Here is a 19142-nt window from a genome sequence, read left to right on the forward strand (position 1 = left end):
GCGGGGGTGCGTCTTTGTGGCGTGGTTTCCGGGCGGCTCTCCTCCTTTGCATGCGGCTCTGTGTTCTGAGCGGCAGTCAGCCATGGCCCCGCGGGTGTGGCGTCGGCGGACCCTGGAGCGGTGCCTGAGGGAGGTCGGTAAAGCCATCGACCGCCCGGAATGCTTCCTCACGTAAGTGCTCGGAGCCCGGGCTCTGGTGCAGCTCAGGACTCGCATGGGCGCGGGCTGCGGGCCCCCGGCAAGTGCCAGAGTAGGGGGAAGGCAAAGGGAAGGGGAGCTCCCTTTTCCTTAGATTTCAAGTAGTTTACGCTCTCCTAGCCTATCACACTTTTTTAGATGGTTAAGAGCTGTGTAGTGTGGATCTCCCAGTCGTGTGCTGTTGAAATCAAACTAACTGGGTTATTCCTGTTTCGAGGCCTCAGTTGCCGCCCCCCGCCCCCTCCCCCCCCCCCCGCAAGACGCACCGGGTGGATTGCTCTTTTTTCCATGTGCTCCCAGAGCACCCAGTGCTTACTTACTCATCAGACTTAATTGAAAGTATTAACTTGTCGCTTATCTATCCACCCCACGACTTGAGCTTCTCGAGAGTTAAGGCTGTCTTTCGTCTCCCTTCCCAGCACGAGCTCGTGGTATTTTGTTCAAAGACTGTGAAAAGATCTAGGAAATTATGGCTCTCAGATTTATATTTGAAACCCGACCTTGAAGCTCACAGCAACTACAGCCATACACTCTCAGCATCTCAGATTTAGTATATCCAAAATGAACTGTTGGTTCTGTTTGCTCCCTGTCCTCTGCCCTCCCTGAGATCCTTTCCCCATGCTCACCACCTGCCTTCCCTATCACAGTGAGCAGCACCTCTGTCTTTCCAGTCCTTCAGACACGAAACTAAGCTACTTCCTTGATGTCTTCCTTTTTTCTCAATTCTACATCCAGTTATTAGCAAATCCTGTCAGTTAGTTCTCTCAACTATGCTATCCTGAATTTGGTTATTTCTCACCGTATTCACAACTGTAATCCCAGCGCTGTTCTGCATCCTTTGCCCGGATGCCTGCATCAGCCTCCTGATCACCCTAATTTCATTCCTTTTCCTCAACAGGCCTTCTTTCCAAAGCATAAATTTAAATCATTTTGCTTCTCTGCTTAAAAACCTTCACTTCTAAAATGACAAACTCTTATGTCTGAGACCTTCACGATCTGTCTCCCACCCACCTCTCTAACCTTCCCTTCTGTCTCCTTCACCGCACTCCAGCCAAGCTGGGCCTTCTGCTCCTCAAACTCAACCAGTGCGTTTCTGTCTTAGGAAATTTGTTCTTGCTGTTTCCTCTGCCTGGAGTACATGTTTCCACAGCTTTGTAAGACTGTCTCCTTATAAATAGGTATCATCTCAGATGTCACATCCTCAGAGGGGTATTCTCTGACCACTCTTATCAAAGCAAGTATTGACCATGGGCTGACTGAATGGAGTGGCCTGTAATATAGCAGAGTTGAGAATTTAAGGTTAAGATTCACTCTCTATCTTTAGGCAAATAGATCTGTCACAGTTTCCCTGTCTAAAATCCAGATAGCAGATTCACAGATACTTGGTTGACACCTTTTATATACTAATGTGGTTCTTTGGCAAGATAATACACTGTTGGGGGCCAGAATCTATACATACGTAAAATTAACATTTCATGTGCAGCAACCTGGATGGACCTAGAGAATATTATGCTTGGTGAAGTCAATCAGACAGACAGAGGAAGACAAATACTGTGTTATCACTTACATGTGGATCTAAAAAGTAATACAAATGAATGTATATAACAGAACAGAAACAGACTCACAGATATAGAAAACAAAATGGTAGTTACCAGTTGTACGGGGGAGCAAGTTAGGGGTGTTGGATTAAGAAATACCAACTACTATGCATAAAATAGATAAGCAACAAGAATATACTGTACAGCAATGGAATTGTCTTGGCCATTATCTTGAAATAACTTTTAATGGAGTATAATCAGTAAAAATACTGAATCACTGAAACTAATATAATATTGTAAATCAGCCATACTTCAGTTTTTTTTAAATTTGATTTTGCCCAAGAGTTGGGCTTTTTAAAAAAAATTCTGAGTGCTGTGAAATTGTTACCTATAATTATAAATCTAATTTAACTTCTCCCTGCCCCCTTAATAGCATTCAAGATGAACTGGCATCAAAGTTTACTTCTTTAACAAAAGTACTTTATGACTTTAATAAAATACTAGAGAATGACAGGAAACGTGGAAGTCCTTTACAAAGACTGATGATAAATAATTTTGATGATGAGCAGATTTGGCAACAACTGGAATTGCAGAATGAACCAATTTTACGGTACTTCCAGAATGCAGTTAGTGAAGCCATTAAAGATGAAGACATCAGTCTTCTCTCAGAGAATGAGGTGCAAGAGTGTGAAGAGGATGCCTCAGAGATGGAGGCCAGTGGCGAGGAGGACCTAGAACAAGATTTGGAAGAGGAGGAAGAGAAAGTGTCAGACCTGAGTGGTGATGCTCCTGAAGAGGATGAGAGAGCTATAAACTCAAGCAAATTGGATCTGAGGAAAAGCCCAGATTTCAGTGATGAGGACTCTGACCTTGACTTTGATATCAGCAAATTGGAACAGCAGAGCAAGGTGCAAAACAAAGTGCCTAGGAAACCAAGGGAAAAGTCCATAGTAGATGATAAATTCTTCAAACTCTCTGAAATGGAGAGCTTTTTAGAAAACATAGAAAAGGAAGAGGAACAAAAAGATGATGAAGAGGAGGAGGATATTGATTTTTTTGAAGATGTCGATTCCGATGAAGACGGAGGACTGTTTGGAAGTCAGGATCTTAAGGTAACGTTTTGGGAGAGGACAGAGCATTCGTTCTGCCTCCTCAAATTAGATGGGGTTCTGTTTCTCCAGAAGAGGTTTAAAATACTTCAAAACTCACCAAGGCATAAGTGAAATATTTAGATCAGTTGAAAAAAAAAGACTGGAAAAATTAAACCAAAGCCATTGTTTCCTTATCACAGAATACTTGTTTTGTAGCTTCAGAACCACAGTCACACATGTTAGAGAGATTCAGAATTTTCCCTCAGACATGGATTTTCATCAAGCACTAGAAATAAGAGTGAAAGGAAGGCATTTGTGTACTTTATTTAGGCAGGGATATTTTGGAAATAATTGTAGTTAGAAGATTTAGAGAGAAGAATATCATGCTCTATCTAATCAGTCATAAATCAATCTATACTGCCATTCAGTTTGTTGTGGTCTAATAGTTCTTAGGGTTTATTGTAGTGTTTTTAGTTGCCAATTTCCCCTGTACAGTATGCATACACATTTATGCATGATTTAATGTATTTTTCTATCCTTGATTTAAGGTCTTAAAAGTATTTATGTTTTAGTCAGGTAAAAGTTCCAGAAACCTGAAATACAAAGATTTCTTTGATCCAGTTGAAAGTGATGAAGACATAGCAAGTGTCCATGATGATGGTGATGAACTGGCCTCAAGTGAAGAGGAAGAAATTGCTGAAGAAGGAGAAGAAAGCTTTTCTGAGATGTGAGTATTTTGAATCCTTTACACTGTAAGCTGGAGGTACCCCATCCTATTTGTATACTCCTGGGTGTCAGCTGTGATTGTCCTAAGAATTGGGATTCTCTAAGATCAGAGAGTAGATTCTCTAAGATCAGAGAACCTCAGGATAGCCAGAGGAAAGTCTCCAAATTTGAAGGGACGTCAGAGATGATCTAGTTCAGGTAAGCGTCACTGGCACTAGCACGCAAACCTTTCTTACCAGGAGCTCTGATTTGTTTTTTTGTGTCAGTAAAAATACCCTGTTGTTACTTGGTGAGATAAATTTGTATTATAGATTGATGAAAAATTTGTTTTCTATGTATTGGACACTTTGTTCTGTTTCACCTAAATCCTTCTGTTCCTTAGTAACTGAATGACTTTAGAAGTTCTAAATATTTAATTGCGTTAAGTCTACAAAAGAAGAACTTTAATTACTAAGTTTGTTTCTTTTTGTTTTTCTATCGGAAAGTGGTGTGTTTCCTTTCATAAGTGTTTTGGTCTTACAGGGATGAAGATAATGACCTTGAAGAAAGTGGAGACAGTAAACAACATAAAGAAACCTTGAAAAGAGTGACCTTTGCTTTGCCAGATGATGAGGAAACTGAAGATACAAATGTCTTAAATGTACAGAAAGACTCTGATGAAGTCAAATCCTCTTTTGAAATAAGACAGGAAAAGGTAATAATTAGGAATTTTAAGGGATTTTTTCATATGCTTGACATGACTGTGGAAATCACAGACTACTAACTAATCTATCCAGTTGTGTTTTTTGTGTTTTTTTGGTGGAACACTTAACTGTCCTTAAAAAAAAACCAAAACAAAAATCTTGCAGCTGCTTTCTGTAGCACACTGTATAGAGATAACCATGTGGGAAGCAACTGATTTGTAAAAATCAATGCTGCATTTCCCAACCTGTGGCTTTCAATCTGGGGCCCATCTGTAAAACTTGTTTCTTTTCTTTCTCCGTGCTGTCTTTATATCTGGGGCATGTTTTTCCTAAGTAGCTGTCCTGTGAGCCTCTCCTGGTAACTGTTTCACTTGCTCTTAAGGATACTGCCTATCTCAGATGGCTTCTGCGAGTTGCCAAGTAGCCAGAATTTTAACTAATACCATCTCAAACACATCTTCCAAAGTCGATAAAAATTATTTCCTTGTGACAATTTCAGACGAACAAAATGTTATTTGAAAACAATAGATACAGCCTGGCTCCAAATATTTGGCTTTTATCATTTAACTATCTTAAAATTAGATCACACAGTTCGAAGTGAGACTAGGCAAATAACTAAAGATACCAAGGATATCAAAAGAATCATTTTAGGGGCTTCCCTGGTGGCGCAGTGGTTGAGAGTCCGCCTGCCGATGCAGGGGACACGGGTTCGTGCCCCGGTCTGGGAGGATCCCACATGCCGCGGAGCGGCTGGGCCCGTGAGCCATGGCTGCTGAGCCTGCGCGTCCGGAGCCTGTGCTCTGCAGGGGGAGAGGCCACAACAGTGAGAGGCCCGCCTACCGCAAAAAAAAAAAAAAAAAAAGAATCATTTTAAAAAGAGAATCTGGGGGGACTTCCGTGGTGGTTCAGCAGTTGAGACTCCACAGTTCCACTGCAGGGGTTGCGGGTTTGATCCCTGGTTGGGGAACTAAGATCCCACGTGCTGCATGGTGCGGCCAAAAAAGAAGAGAATCTGAGTTAAATACATGATTGTCAGATTGTTCCCAGAAGAAAAAGTCTCAAGAAAAAAAAAATTGAAAGAAAATATGAACTTTGTTCTTGAGTTAGTGTCCTTCCCTCCCCACACCCCTGCAAAACAAAAAAAGAGAAGCAGGTTTAGTTTTACTGGGGAATTATATCAAACCTTCAAGAAGTAGATAATTTAGTTCTGTTTGATCAGTTCCTACATATAAAGAGTAAAGCTTCCAAACTTTTCTTGTGAAGCTATTGTAACATGAATACCCAAACCTGACAAAGGTAACATTAAAACACACACAGTCTCACTTATGAATATTGATGCAAAAATCCAAAACAGCTCAATGAAAGAATAATGCTACCACAACCAGGTGGGCCTCATCCTCTTGATTCAGGATTAGGAAATCTATTAATTTAATACTTGTTATAATAGGTTAAGGAGAAAAACCATATGGTCACCTCCATATATATCAGAAATGACATTTAATAAAATTCAATATCCATTCCTAATTTTTTTTTTTAACTTCTAGTGAAATATAAACACATCTAGCCAAAAGGTGCCATCATGTTTAATGGTAGAATTCTAGAAACATCCCTTTAAAATCAAGAATAAGACTATTCCCATTACCACTATTACTATTTCCACTGTTACTTAAGATTCTTGTAGAAGTGTTATTTAGCCAGGACAACTACAAAAGAAGATGATAAGAGGCGAGAAGAACTGAAGTGAACGCATTAATATCTGCAGAGAATACTAGAAAAGCCAAGCAGAGGAATTGGAAAGCTATTAGGAAAAATAATTCAGTAGGTAGCTGAAAAGGCTGGCATTTTATACACTGTGAAGTCATTATAGATGCCACGTTTTTAGAAGTAAGAGATAATTTGGATTGTGGGTGTGGAGTCGGGAGGGTCAGGCTCCATCAAATCTTGATGTTCTAATAAAAAATTACTTAGTCTTGGAATGCTCTAATAATTAAAATTGATAGCGGCTTGTGAATAAAGAGGTCGTTTGACTAGAACGGAGCCCAGAAATACACCCCAATGCTGCTGGGAGAAGTAAGTAAATTATAAACATGGCATTCCAAATCAGTGGGGGAAAGAGGTTATCCACAGCTCCTCATCCCACCTCAGGGGACGGGAATAGGTCACTACTGGCATCATTAAAAATGGCAAGGGCAAAACAGAATTGTGTTCAGGAACAGTACGTTTCTTGCTCTCCCACTATGAAAAATATTAGTTGCTTTTTCTCAACTGTAAGTCTAGTTTTCTTCCCTAAACGTGTAGTAACTCTTTTTCTGTCTCTTAGATGAATGAAAAAATTGCATCTTTGGAAACACAGCTGTTGGAAAAGAAACCTTGGCAACTTCAAGGGGAAGTGTCGGCACAGAAGCGGCCCGAGAACAGCCTCCTGGAAGAGACCCTGCACTTCGACCACGCCATCCGCATGGGTGCGTGTGGCCACCGGGCTCCTGCAGCTGTTCGTGTCTGTGCCGTTTCTATGGTTCTCATAGATTTGGAGTAATATTTCTTTTCCCCAAACTTTATTTTAAAAACTTGTAAGCATATAGAAAAGTTGAAAAAATAGTACAGTGGACATATGTATGCCATTCAGCTGGATTCACCATTTGTTAAGTTTTGGCCATATTTGCTTTCTCCCCCCATTTATGTGTGTGACTGTGTGTGTGCACTTTTTTTCCCGAGTCATTTGAAAGTAAGTAGCCAACATCATGACACTTCAGTCCTGAGTACTTTTATGTTTTTCTAAGAACTAAGACATTCCCCTGTACGGCCACAATACCGTTAATCCACCCAACAATTACTAATATACTAGTGATGCCTAATGTATAGTCCATAATCAGTCCCGCTAGTGATCTCCTTACAGTGCCTACTGTCATTGTCCAGTGATGAAATTGTGATTCCAGCCAGAACCCTGATGATCTCATTGAATTCTTTCTTGTACCCGTTAAGTCAAAATGAATTTCTATTTTATTTAGTGCTAGAGAATGGAAAAGAGGGGGCAAGTCCCCAGGTGCATGGGTTAAAAGTGTTAGCATTTGCTACCGTATGTATTTTGTAGTTCTGTGGTTCTCAAATTTCAGGGAGCATCAGAAAGGCTAGTTAAAACACACAGAGGTATCCCTTTTTCTTCCTCACTTTCTGATTTAGGAGATGTGGGGTGGGCCCAAGAATTTGCGTTCCCAGATGGGGGTGATGCTGCGGTTCAAGGACCACCCTTTTCATACCACTGCTTACTTTCTATATACCTAATTGAGTACATGTCCTGTTTCCTTTAGCACCTGTGATCACAGAGGAAACCACTGTTCAACTAGAAGATATCATTAAGCAGAGGATAAAAGATCAGGTCAGTAAGGATGAAATTTAACTTAATTCAAAATTCACTGAAATGTTTAGAAATATGTAAGAGTATTTTGGGAGTAGGAATAACACTTTATTTTCATAGAATATTTGTTCTATCAGTTCTTCATTTAAAACCCCTAAGTCTACACCAGAAGTGTCCTTGGCCTTTGTTGTGTGAGGCACTGCCGTCACACAACAAAGATGGGTGTCGTGCCTGAGGAGAATGGGGTGACCAAAGAGTTTTTGTTTAAAACTTGATCTTATTTTGTGAACTTAGAGTAAAACTTGGGTACATGACATGTGCACCAAGAGATGGCTTTTTTTTTTTTTTAATATTTATTTATTTATTTGGCTGCGTTGGGTCTTAGTTGTGGCATGCAGGATCTAGTTCCCTACACAGGGATTGAACCCGGGCCCCCTGCATTGGGAGCGAGAAGTCTTAACCACTGGACCACGAGGGAAGTCCCGAGATGGCTTTATAACATGTTTGTTTGTTTAAAATAGGAAGGGTTTGAAGGATGGGGACTGTATGCAGAAAATCTTTAAATTTGAAATGAAGCAAACTCTTGTCTTGACTGTTGAGCAAACCACGATGAGGAATTGTGGAGTTCAAGTTGGTAACCAGGAGAGAGACGTATTTAAAACAAAAAAGGGTACTTGAGTGATGCCCTTTCTGCATAATACTTACTGTGACTTGAGTAGTCATTTCAAATGGTGAAAGTGAGTTCCTTTTTGCTGCAGTTTGCTTTTGCTTACTCTGGAAAGATAATATTCCAGCGGAGGATTCTTTTTTTTTTTAATTAATTAATTTATTTATTTTTGGCTGCGTTGGGTCTTTGTTGCAGCACACGGGCTTCTCACTGCGGTGTTGCTTTAATTCCCTTGTTGCGGAGCACAGGCTCTAGGCGTGCGGGCTTCAGTACTTGTGTTGTACGGGCTTAGTTCCTCTGTGGCACGTGGGTTCTTCCCAGACCAGGGATTGAACCCATGTCCCCTGCATTGGCAGGCGGATTCTTTTTTTTTTTTTAATTTATTTTATTATTTATTTATTTATTTTTGGCTGTGTTGGGTCTTCATTGCTGCACGCGGGTTTTCTCTAGTTGCGGCGAGCTGGGGCTTCTCTTCATTGCGGTGGCTTCTCTTGTTGTGGAGCACAGGCTCTATCTAAGCCAGCGGGCTTCAGTAGTTTGGGCACGTGGGCTCAGTAGTTGTGGCGCACGGGCTTAGTTGATCTGCAGCATGTGGGATCTTCCCTGACCAGGGGTTGAACCTGTGTCCTGGCAGGCGGATTCTTAACCACTGCACCACCAGGGAAGTCCCTCCAGAGGAAGATTCTTAAGGGAGCCTAGAAAGACATTACAGATTTTATCTGTCAATTTGTGTTCTGTGTGTCTTTCATATTTTAGGCTTGGGATGATGTCGTACGTAAAGAAAAACCTAAAGAGGATGCATATGAGTATAAAAAGCGTTTAACACTGGACCATGAGAAGAGTAAATTGAGCCTTGCTGAAATTTATGAACAGGAGTACATCAAACTCAACCAGGTAAGGACACTGCTAAGGCGAAGCCGTTGTCATTCAGGGAGGAGAGGTGGAGAACCACCTCTGCAGGTTCTACCTGCTCGTGGAAATGTGTGAAATACCGAAGTCTTGACCTTTGGGGTCACCCTGTGTAGTGTGAGACAGAGCCTGCTAGGAGTAGAGGGGCTGCAGCCTTCCCACTGAGTGTCGGGGGCAGAGGGGGTTTGGTTTGCAGTTACTCATTGGTCACCTGCTACTTTCACAGCTAATTATTAACTTTCCAGCAATTATGCTACAATTTAAAAACCATTTCTCATTTGTACTTTAGAAGCTGTTGATAAATTTTATAAGATTATTTGTGAATTCCTTCATGTATTTAAGTCTGGTGAGTTTTTGGTGGTTGTTTCTTTTTACTTAGAGTGTTAAAAAAATACTTTTAGTTAAATAGGACAAAGTCATATTTCCAAAAATGTTGTATTCCCAATATAACAAATTGAATTATTCCTTCACATTTGATTTGCTGGGAATGTGGTCAGTATGTACCTGGGGATGTGGTGGCATTTTTATCCTGCAAGAACATTTAAGATTCCATCCAAATTTTGTTAATTAATGCCACTTAGGCAGCAACAGCAGATAGGGCCCTAATGCCACCGTGAAGCTGAAGAACTGGAAGGATTTGAATTAAAAATTTTCCCGGCTGCCTTGCCACCCAAGGTGGTAGTTGAAGGGAGATGTGTACAACCTCAGTAAATGCTTAGTGAAAATCCAGCTACTATGAGGAGATTCAGTAAATACAGGAAGTATCTGGTAACCATGAGAGGTAAAAATGAAATTATGTAGCTCGTATCAGGTCTTTAAGTGATAGTTTTATTTCTGTCTTGGACATCAGCAGCCAGTTCACAAGTTTCTGAGGGTGGACTCAATTTAGGCTAATCCTAGACTCATTCATTCCATTAAGAGTTTGTCTGGCAAGGATGATCTGAATTTCCTGAAGTTTGGCAGCTGCCCTGGAGGGAATAAGCAGAGTGCTGATAAACAGCATGTGAATGAACCTTAACCCTTAGGTCTGTGTGCGTCAGGAAGATGCTGGATGTCAGATGCATTGTTTCACAGATATAACCTGGGATGAGGGCAAAGGACGTGGTTAGGATTTTAAAACATGTGTTAAGTTTAAGGAGTAAAAAGCAGTAGTATGTGCTTGGACATGGCTGGAAGGGGGCACTGACGGACACTGGACACACAGACCTGGGTGTGTCTCTGGCATTAGGGTAACCGGGGTAAAGAGCCAGTTGCTTCCCAGTGGTGAGTGGTAGTGGTGGTAGTGGTTTTTCATGGGTTCATCAATAAGTAACCAAACAAAAACTTTTGGCCTCTTAGAATAGCATTTTGGGCATGGGGGAAGAGAAGTGTGAAATTTACCTTTTCTTAGTGGAATGAAAACTGCTCTCAATTTTTTCCAATGTGATTTAATCAGAAAAACCTTTAACAAATTACATACACATTTGTCCCTGCAATCCAAATGAATATTTGGATAATTTTACAAAACCTTCATTAACTCCTTAGTTTTGTTTTTTGCTTTGTTTCTTATTTTTAATTGAGTTGAGATTCACATAACAAATTAACCATTTTAAAGAGAGCAGCTCAGGGGCATTCATGGTGTCGTGCAACCACTACCTGTATCTAATTCAAAAACATTTTCGTCGCCCCGAAATGAAACCCCACACCCACTAAGCAGTTACTCCCAGTTACTCAGCCACCCCTCCCCTGACAGCCACCATTCTGCATTCAGTCTGTGGATTTACTTACTCTAGATACTTCATGTAAATGGAGTCATACAACCTGTGACCTTTTATGTCTGATGCCTTTTATTTAGCTTAATGTTTCAGGTTGGTGACGTGTCCGTAATTTATCCCCTTTTTTATAGCTGAATAGTATTCTGTTGTGTGTGTACCACGATTTACTGATCCAGTCACCGGTTGATGAGCATTTGGGCTGTTTCTGCCTTTTGTGAATAATGCAGCCAGGGACATGTGTGTCCATGTACTTGTTTGAGTACCTGCTTTAATTCCCTTGGGCATATACCTAAAAGTGGAATTGCTGCTCCTATGGTGATTCTCTGTTTAACTTTTGGAGGCACTGCCAGACTCGTCTCCACTGTGCCTGCACCATTTTACGTTCCCACCAACACTGCCTAAGGGTTCCGGTCCTTCCACAACCTGGCCAATACTTGTTATTTTCTGTTTTGTTTCTTTTTAAATAGCCATCCTAGTGGGAGTAGTTTAGTTACTGACAGAAGTAAACATCAAGGGAACTAAATTGTATGTTCTAAATGTTAGTGGTGTAGTTGCGACAGCTTCTCAAGTGCACGTCATGTTTCTTCTTGGGTGGGTGCTAGCGCCGCCCTGGTATTGGTGACTTTTATCTTGCCTTGGAATGTTTCTTTGGAGCTGAAGCCTGGCGACGAGAAACTGGTGATACCCTATCGGCCTTGAGTGTTTTGTCCTGTGATGCCTGTGACGCTGCTTAGTCTGATAACGTTCAACTTATTTCCTAAGCAAAAAACAGCAGAGGAAGAAAATCCAGAGCACGTAGAAATTCAGAAGATGATGGATTCCCTCTTCTTAAAATTGGATGCCCTCTCAAACTTCCATTTCATCCCTAAGCCGGTAAGTGTGTTTACATCTCAGTGAACAGACAGAGCAGATGTGATTGTAATTCCTCTTTGAGCTTTTGTGAGACTCGTGCTTTATTTGGTTTCAGGATACAAACCTGCAGGAATTCCCCATAAATTACAGGCAGGGCCTCCCATGAGGAAGGCTCGTGTCTGGTCCCATGACAGTTCTGGCTCCGCCCTGCTGGTCCCTGCCAGACCCTTGGCCTTAGCCACGGGGTCTCCTCAGTTCCCACCCTTCTTCCTTGTCTGGTCTCTGGTTGCTTGTGTGATGGTCTTGGGAGCGTGCGTGGTGTCTGTACCTGGCATTTATTGAGCACCTGCCACCTGTCAGATTAGGTCCGTCATGTCCACTAACTCTTAACCCACAGAACCTGAGGCAAATACTACTCCTTCCACTTTGCAGGTGAGGACAGCAAGGCTTCGGGGTGGGAGGTGAGCCCTAACTCCTGGGCCCTTGCTCTCCCCACTGCGTGCTGTTCCCCCTCTGCCTCTGCGACTCCCGCCCAGACAGCTCAGTGCCCATCTGTTCTGCAGCTCCCTCCTGCTCACCAACTTCTGTGAGCCTGCAAAACATGCTGCACCAGCCTTCTGGTACTTGCTCGCCTGGTGCCCCCTGGGGTCACTTGTGTCGTCTGGAAGTGGGATGTCGAGCATCAAGGGCTAGTCCAGAGTCAGAGACCCGAGTCTGTCTGCCCCTTAGTGGCTTCGTGAGGTAGGCAAATTGCCTAACGTTCTGTCTGTACAGAGGAGGTGGTAACCTCCGAGGTCCTTTCCGATCCTTTGATGGTCAGGTAACTTTTCCTGTGTGAGTATTTGGTCATCACCTGCTTCTTTGTTTTTGTTTAATCTTGGTGTCCTTTACATGATGGTACATTTTTGGTGGTGGGGCCCATCTTGAGAGTCTCAGAGTGCTTGGTCTGATGACCGTGTATAGTGAGCAGGTGAAGAGAGGAGAGGGATGTCTCCACCTTCTCGGCCAGCAGGTCCTGCTGTGGAAAGGTCTTACTCATGTGGAAAATGCGATCCCTTCCCTCCTTACAAGACCCCGCGGGACGTGACTCCTTCCCATCCCTCTGGTCCTCGTGGTTTGCTCCCCGGCCACCCTGGTCTCCTTCCTTCCCTCCGGGCTCCTCCATCTGTAGCGTCTCAGGTTTGACACCTCCTCTTCCCGCGTCTGTCTCTGCCCTTCTCCCTCATAGCCCCGTGGCACAGGTGCGCTCATTGGTGGATGGTTCATTGCTCACTACTTGTCTTCAAGCCCCACAGTTGTGTGTTTTTTTTGTTTTTTGTTTTTCCGGTATGCGGGCCTCTCACTGTTGTGGCCTCTCCTGTTGCGGAGCACAGGCTCCGGACGCGCAGGCTCAGCGGCCATGGCTCACGGGCCCAGCCGCTCCGCGGCATGTGGGATCCTCCTGGACCAGGGCACGAACCCATGTCCCCTGCATCGGCAGGCGGACTCTCAACCACTGCGCCACCAGGGAAGCCCACAGTTGTGTTTTTTTTTTGCAGCTGTGTTTGTCACACCAGCCTGGAGCCGGCTATGGGGAAGTCCTCAGACATCCCTTGGAATCTTGGGCCACAGTATAAGAGCCTTTCTTATTTCCTTGTCAGAAATGTCATTTCTGGTCTAGCTTCCTCTTGATATTGCTTTTTTCGTATTCAGGTTGGTATTTCACAAGTCATCTCCATGACTGTTAACCAGCCATCAGTTTCTGTTATTTTTTGGGTCATGTCCATTTTCTCCATATTTATCTTTAAATTGTAGAATGGAACACAGTGCTCCTAATAAATAAATGAACAGTGGTCCAGGGGAAGAGATGATTTCTTTCACACTCTGACATTCTTCTCTTATTTAGAGTCCAGGACCCTGTTGTCTTCAGGGCTTGTTTTTCTTCCTCATGAAGGATCCTGGGGTGCATATCTGCCTAGTTAACTGGAACGTGGGCAGGACTGTGATAGGAAATGCGCTTGTGAGGTGGATAGCGCTGTGCTTTGGGACAGAGCCCTGTCTCCTGGGGCTCAGTCTCGTGTTTGCTCAGGACACCTACTCTTTCCCACTTCATCCTTTACTCCACTGCGGACCCCGTTGCCCCTGCATCAAGATGAGCAGGACTAGTGTACAGAGCAGTAGTGTAAGTCTTCATGACCATTGTCCTTTTACTATCGTGAGTGGGATGCAACCATTGTAATTTCTGAATCTCTTGGGCAGTTCTTTCAAGAATAAAAAAAAACAAAACTGAACGACAAACAAATGGCCCTTCAGTTAGTGTTGCATTCTTTCCTCCTGTTTTTATAATTTGTAGGTTGTGTTTATTTCAGTACTGTCTTCATTTTCCAAAACAACTTAGTATCATTTCATATTTCTCTTTGTAACATCTGTTTTTAGTTGCTGGAACATGTTGTTCCAATAAGCACCTTTCCTTGCAGCTTTTTCCATGTATTTCTTATAGTGAGCTTTTTTCCTATACCCAAAGGCAAGATAACACTTACAGACACTGTTAAACGGTGGATAGGATTGTTTGAGAATATGCACCTACATGGCAGGTGGAATTTACTAACAGATGAAAGACCGTGTGTTTGAATATGGCAGACATGTCCTGAAAAAGTATAGAAATAATCTCCATGAAGTATTGTATGTATTATACTTCAGTAGGTTCACAATTTAAATATTTTATGTGAGGACCACTTCTGACTTCCTGTTAAGTGTGTTGTCTCGTTTCTAGCCTGTTCCAGAGATTAAAGTTGTGTCGAATCTGCCAGCCATCACCATGGAGGAGGTCGCCCCAGTGAGTGTCAGCGATGCAGCCCTCCTGGCCCCAGAGGAAGTCAAGGTGAGAAGCCAGTGTTGAAGCTTTAAATATCTGTTTATAAGTTGGTCGTTTATAGTCAGATCTCCATTTAAGCTTGCTTTCCTTGAGCTTGTAGTCTTTATTCTAACATATCTCAGCAGTTTCCAAGTATAATCAAATTAATAATATAGAATATTCAAATACGAGTCTTCTGTAATCAGGTATTATTATGAGATACAGATTGAGAAATATTATAAAAGCTAATTGTAAATATCCAACATCAGTATCTCGTTACAATTCAGTTTGAATATTAGAAGTTTGGGGTTAATTAGATGTTAGCTTAGGTGTTAGGTTTAAAACAAACTGCATATATTTAGCAATCCTTTGATATTAATCAGCATTTCCCCCTTTGTGTTGTATCCATGTAATGCTTATCAGTAATAGCATTTGGATCTTAGAAGGAGTTGGACATACCACATGCAGGCTGTCCCTGCCTTGTGAGCATGGGAGCTCTTGCCTTGCACAGTAATGGTGGCTTCTGCCGGGGCCTCGGCCTCCTGGCGCCTGGCAGCACGGCCCTCCTTTTTTGTGCTCATTTGCTTTGCTCCACCCACACTCGCCCCTTCAGAGCCCCTGCCACCTCTGCTAGGCTTGGCTGGCAGCAGAAGAGAAAAGGGAGGAAACGGACCCTCACCAGCTAGGTTTCCCGCCGTCAGCCCCCCATGGCTGCCAGCAGCTCAGAGCTGGGCTGCTGCGGGCAGGTCACTGCCGCCCCGGCTGGGGTCTCGGTGCTTCTCCAGGAGGGACAGCCTGACACCTCTGCTCTCCAGGCTGCCTTTGTGAAGGAGTGTTGGGGCTGAACAGTCACCGTCAGAGAACGCATCCCGGGTCTTAGAGAGCTGAGTGACCAGAGCCCTTCAGAGTGTAGGCGGGGATGCTCTGCTTCTCACACTTGGCCGTCGGTGTACAGCCCATCAGCCACATTCCATGGAGCTGCTTCTCTTCTAATTTCCTGAGTTGTTAGTTTAGGTTAACGTGTGTGTTTGTGGTTGTTTTTCAATAGGAGAAAAATAAAGCTGGAGATACAAAAACAGCTGCTGAGAAAACAGCTACAGACAAGAAACGAGAAAGGAGGAAAAAGAAATATCAAAAGCATTTGAAAATAAAGGAGAAAGAAAAGCGGAGAAGACTTCTTGAAAAGAGCAACCCAGACCGAGCAGGGAAATACACCAAAGCAGTAGCTTCCGAGAAGTTAAAACAGCTAACCAAGACAGGCAAAGCTTCACTGTTAAAGGTGAGGATGGGGCAGGAAAGCTGCTGGAGGGGGAAGGGGGAGCGGATGGCAAGCTTTAGGTGATCTGGGTGGCGGAGTAACGGAGCCAGCCACTGCTGCCCACCTGTGGAGGGGAGGGGACGGGAGAGGCCGTGGGGACTGGCCGGGTTTCTAATGCAGGGTCCTCACGGTCACCTGACATTGTGAGACCATTGTTGCAGCGTAAAATGTATATAATATCTCTGCACTAACTGATGTAAGTTTTCATAATCTTGTCTAGTTCTTTTTCATATTTATACTTTGATGCCCAGTTCTAATCCTTTGGTTTTTTTCATCTTTAAGCACATCTTACAACATGAACTTGTATTATTTTTAATTGCAGGATGAAGGTAAAGACAAAGCTTTAAAATCATCACAAGCATTCTTTTCTAAATTACAAGATCAAGTAAAAATGCAAATAAATGATGCAAAGAGAACGGGGAAGAAAAAGGAGAAAAAACAGGGTATTTCTGTTCATAAATTAAAGCTGTAATAGATTTTGCATATAATGTAAATAGTAACACGTAAGCTTATATTCTGTCATTGTTCTGTTTTGTAATAAAATTTTTGAGAACTTTTCTTTGCATGGACGGCAGATGTTTGAGAAGAGCAAGCCTTCATCTGGGTATGTGGTGGGACCTCTCTTCCCAGACCCTCCCCACAGTGTGCCCGCCCCAGGCCCAGCTGGTGAGGGGACGGGCCTGCATGCTGGGAACCCCATCACAGCCAGCTGTCCACAGCAGAGGTCCTCACGTGTCTTCAAGAGGCCTTGATTTTCTTCTCCCACTGCCCTGTCATCCTTTCACAGAACAGTGGGACTTCCATGCGTGTGCCTTACATTCTTCCCCTTAAGAAGTGATCTCATGTCATGTGAGCAGAGGCTCGCGGAGGCTGGGGAGGCTTGTCCCCGTCAGATGCAGGAGGATGGGGGTGATTCGGCCATGAGAGGAGGTGAGCTTGCTGGGAGGACAGACTGGCGGTCCTCGGAGCCTTCCACGACCACCGGGTGCTCCCTGTCTCCACCTCCCACCCAGGGAAGACCACCTTTTGTCTGACAGGGTCTCACATTATGCTTTTTTAAAAAATTTATTTTATTTATTTATTGTTTCTGGCTGCGTTGGGTCTTTGTTGCTGCACGCAGGCTTTTTCTCTGGTTGCGGCGAGCGGGGGCTACTCTTTGTTACGGTGCACAGGCTTCTCATTGTGGCTTCTCTTGTTGTGGAGCACGGGCTCTAGGCGTGCAGGCTTCAGTAGTTGTGGCACGTGGGCTCAGTAGTTGTGGCTCATGGGCTCTGGAGTGCAGGCTCAGTAGTTGTGGGGCACGGGCTTAGTTGCTCTGCGGCATGTGTGATCTTCCCGGACCAGGGATCGAACCCGTGTCCCCTGCACTGGCAGGCGGGTTCTCAACCACTGCGCCACCAGGGAAGCCCTCACATTATGCTTTTGGTAGAAATGCCTTAAGCCTTATGTGGGTAGAGGTTGAGAACAAAGCTGAAGCTGAAGCAATAGCGAAAGCTCTTCTCTTTCATCATCAGCGGGACAGTCACTGTCAGGAGCCTGGAGGTTTGTGGTCTGCGGTCCTGCTGACACAGAAGCTGGCCCCTCAGGGTGCCCCAGTCAGTACTGAACTGTCATTTGTTTCAGGTCTTATTCAGGACACAGTTCTCTACCCTCCTGTGCCTTTGTCTTCTAAACAAAACAGTTGGAGTAACCACCTGGTCTCCCTCTAGCCCTAGTGAAAGTGTCAGGATTTTTAGTGGTGATTGGAGTGGCCCTAGGAGTTGCTATTTTCTTCCTAAAAACAGTTTGGGGACTTCCTGGTGGTCCAGTGGCTAAGGCTCCGCACTCCCTACAGGGGACCCGGGTTTGATCCCCAGTCAGGGAACTAGATCCCACATGCTGCAGCCAAAGATCCTGCATGCCAACGAAGATCCCGTGTGCCACATCTAAGACCTGACTCAGCCATATAAATAAATAAATATTTAAACAAAACGAAACACAGTTTTCCAGTTCCCACCCATGGCTAGCTTAGTTCTCTTTCCCTTGATTATTATTTTTTTAACTTATTGGAATATATTTGATTTACAGTGTTGTGGTAGTTTCAAATGTACAGCAAAGTGATTCAGTTACATATATTTGTATATATACTTTTTTTACATTCTCTTCCATTATAGGTTATTACAAAATAGTATAGTTCCCTGTGCTATAGAGTAGGTCCTTGTTGGTTATCTATTTTATATATAGTAGTGTGTATATTTTAATCCCAAACTCATAATGATTATTTGTTTCATAATAATTTGTCAGGATCAGGATGTTTGATCCTGGAGCAGTGATTCATTTTTATCTGTCCAAGTTTGATACTTGCAGAGTAAAGTCACTTATCTTCACATTTTCCCCCCACATCTGGGTGAGATATATCAATCCATTTGCTTCTTTAATATCACATTTGATATGAAGATTATATTCATTCTAAATATTTGATTTGTGCCAGGCACTATTGTAGGTACCAGGGTTATAACTGAACGAAACAGATAACAATTCCTAACCTTATGAAGTGTGTATTCTGGTAGAATATTTACATACATTTCATTTTCTATATAAATTAGAAGCACAATAGAACATCTGTGAAATCACCTTTTACCTAAAAACAAAACAGTGCACTATCTGCTTCACTCATCTGTGTAAAGAGGTAAAGAATTACCACAGTTCTGAATTTCACATTTATCATTCCTTTGCATTTGTTATATTTTACCATACATTCACATATCCATAGTCAATGCATTGTTTAATTTTCCTAATATGTGAATTTTATGAAAATAGAACATTATATCGATGGGTTGCTTTTTCTCTGTCGACATCCCTCAAATTTATCCATAATCCTATTCATTCATTTTCACTGCTGCATAGTATTGTGTGAACATACTACAGTTTTATTTAACCATTCTCTTGAAGACATTTGTTTCCAGTTTTATACTATTAAGAATAATCCCATTTGGACATCACAGTGCTAGTGTAGGCTCTAGCCTCTAAGGTACTTTACAATTGCTGGGTAGGAAGTCCAAAAGATAAGGCGGCATTGTTTCTCAAAGTCGTACAAATTTGCACTTAATCATATCTTTGTCAGCACTTGGGGGGAATTAAAATTTTTTTTTGCTATTCTGGTAGGTATAATATGATGAATCTCTGTGGTTTTAATTTATGTTTCTCTACTAATGGGATTGAGCATTTTGTTATGTGTT

The 19142-nt window shown here is 42.8% G+C and overlaps 1 protein-coding gene across 1 annotated transcript; it reads left to right on the plus strand.

Annotated features, from left to right (window-relative positions):
• Window positions 1–16: 16 nt before the first annotated feature.
• Window positions 17–16464, plus strand: MPHOSPH10 (M-phase phosphoprotein 10). Its single transcript, XM_081229879.1, has 11 exons — window positions 17–171; window positions 2170–2848; window positions 3400–3554; window positions 4076–4247; window positions 6557–6698; window positions 7545–7612; window positions 9015–9152; window positions 11684–11794; window positions 14526–14633; window positions 15655–15885; window positions 16247–16464. Exons 1-11 carry the CDS (start codon window positions 83–85, stop codon window positions 16394–16396), a joined length of 2043 nt encoding a protein of 680 aa, XP_081086005.1. The 5' UTR covers window positions 17–82; the 3' UTR covers window positions 16397–16464.
• The last annotated feature ends 2678 nt before the right edge of the window (window positions 16465–19142 follow it).

The sequence above is a fragment of the Mesoplodon bidens genome (genome assembly GCF_964165515.1).
Source record: "Mesoplodon bidens genome assembly, chromosome: 3".
NCBI lineage: Eukaryota > Metazoa > Chordata > Mammalia > Artiodactyla > Ziphiidae > Mesoplodon > Mesoplodon bidens.

Coding starts and splice junctions, on each gene's coding strand:
- MPHOSPH10 (XM_081229879.1), top strand. CDS start 83: ATGGCCCCGCGGGTGTGGCGTCGGCGGACCCTGGAGCGGTGCCTGAGG. Junction 172..2,169: donor CGCCCGGAATGCTTCCTCAC/GTAAGTGCTCGG, acceptor CCCCCTTAATAG/CATTCAAGATGAACTGGCAT. Junction 15,886..16,246: donor GCAAAGCTTCACTGTTAAAG/GTGAGGATGGGG, acceptor TTTTAATTGCAG/GATGAAGGTAAAGACAAAGC.